General features: G+C 39.4%; 1 protein-coding gene across 1 annotated transcript; it reads left to right on the plus strand.

Moving 5' to 3' along the window:
* Window positions 1-715: 715 nt before the first annotated feature.
* Window positions 716-1,678, plus strand: LOC136174748 (olfactory receptor 52N2-like). The gene has a single exon (XM_065944934.1). It carries the CDS (start codon window positions 716-718, stop codon window positions 1,676-1,678), a length of 963 nt encoding a protein of 320 aa, XP_065801006.1.
* The last annotated feature ends 314 nt before the right edge of the window (window positions 1,679-1,992 follow it).

The raw sequence follows: 1,992 nt of genomic DNA on the forward strand, positions 1-1,992 counted from the left end.
CAGCAGTATAGGCAATCAATAATCTTCAGAAATCCAAGGGTCTCTTGAGTGTTAGTTTGTATTAAAAATAAAGAATTAATTTTAGGTACAGAGAAGCCAAAGGAAAAGAATTCTGTATCTGAATGAATTCAAAAATTTCTTAAAATTTTTACCAAAATGCCATAAAACTTATTACTGATTTAGAAATGTAAATAGTGTGGTTTTTTTTTCCTTCTCAAGAACACCTGAATTGTCACAACATGGAAAAGCATGATATTGACATCACAGTTTGAATGCCAATCATATTAAATCCTTACTAATTCAAAAATTTTATTGAATTTCTAAAGTACATTATTATTATTAAGATATCCAAACAATTTTGCATAGATAACTTGCTTTCCTCATAATCTTCAAGGCAACAACTGTAAGAGATAGAGACAGTAAGGATAGTAGAAAGTATCCTTTCTAGCTTTCTAAGCAGAAAGTTTGCTACTGGACATTAAGCAAAGTAAGACTCTACTGTTTATTTTTAGATAGCATAGTTCAAAGATTCTTTTGCTAGAGCTGGGGAAATAAGAAACCATCCTGATTATCCTAACAAGATGGGCGTTCATGGCTTTCATTGGCATCATTGCACAAACCATTCTCATATTTGGTCTCTAAACCCACCTCTGTCTCCTGTACAGAGAGCAATTGCTGACAAAGAATATAAAATGTCCCCCACATGTCAGGCATCATGTCTGGAGCCAACATCTCCAGTCTGACACCAGAATTCTTTATCCTGAATGGTGTTCCTGGGCTGGAAGCTGCACACATCTGGATCTCCCTGCCATTCTGCTTCATGTACCTCATTGCTGTTGTGGGCAACTGTGGGCTCATCTACCTCATCGGCCATGAGGAGGCCCTGCATCGCCCCATGTACTACTTTCTGGCCCTGCTCTCCTTCACAGACGTCACCCTGAGCACCACCACGGTACCCAACATGCTGTGCATATTCTGGTTCAACCTTAAGGAGATTGACTTCAGTGGCTGCCTGGCTCAGATGTTTTTTGTCCACATGTTGACTGGGATGGAGTCTGGGGTGCTCATGCTCATGGCGCTGGACCGCTATGTGGCCATCTGCTACCCCTTACGCTATGCCACCATCCTCACCAGTGCTGTCATTGCCAAGGCTGGTCTTGCCACTTTCCTGAGGGGTGTGATGCTCATCTTTCCATTCACTTTCCTTACCAAGCGCCTGCCCTATTGTCGAGGCAACTTCATCCCCCACACGTACTGTGACCACATGTCTGTGGCCAAGGTGTCCTGTGGCAAAGTCAAGGTCAACGCTATCTATGGTCTCTTAGCAGCCCTCCTGATTGGGGGCTTTGATATGTTCTGTATTTCCATGTCTTACACTATGATCTTGCGAGCAGTGGTGAGTCTGTCTTCCGCAGATGCTCGTCACAAAGCCTTCAGCACCTGTACGTCTCACATATGTGCTATTGTAATTACATATGTTCCAGCCTTATTCACCATTTTTACTCACCGCTTTGGGGAAAAAAACATTCCCCCTCATGTCCATATCATAATTGCTAATCTCTATTTGATGTTGCCTCCTACCCTGAACCCAGTTGTATATGGAGTCAAAACCAAGCAGATCCGGGAAGGAGTCATCAAGTTACTTTTTAAGGAGAAAGATATCTTAGTTATAAAATAGATTAAAGCATTAATATTTAAATGTAACGAAAGACAAATGATATTTTAGATGAGATTCTTGAGTGGAAATTTTAAACCAATTGATCTCATTATTTCATTGAATATCTGCTATAATATTAACTGAACTTTTTGTAAAACTTATCAATGATTAAAATTAAATAAATAAATATGCCTCTGAATTTGAGGACTTTTTCCTAAAAGGACTTCCACAGTAATTTTAAAACTGCTTTAAATAATGTGTTGCATAGAGTCCTAATGATTTGTATGTTGAACTAACTTCTAACAGGGTGTACACCATAAAAGAATAAAAGATCT

This window comes from Muntiacus reevesi, chromosome 9, assembly GCF_963930625.1.
Source record: "Muntiacus reevesi chromosome 9, mMunRee1.1, whole genome shotgun sequence".
Taxonomy (NCBI): Eukaryota; Metazoa; Chordata; class Mammalia; order Artiodactyla; family Cervidae; genus Muntiacus; species Muntiacus reevesi.

What these genes read in the sequence shown, in the direction of transcription:
- LOC136174748 (XM_065944934.1), top strand. Translation starts at nt 716, where the DNA reads ATGTCTGGAGCCAACATCTCCAGTCTGACACCAGAATTCTTTATCCTG.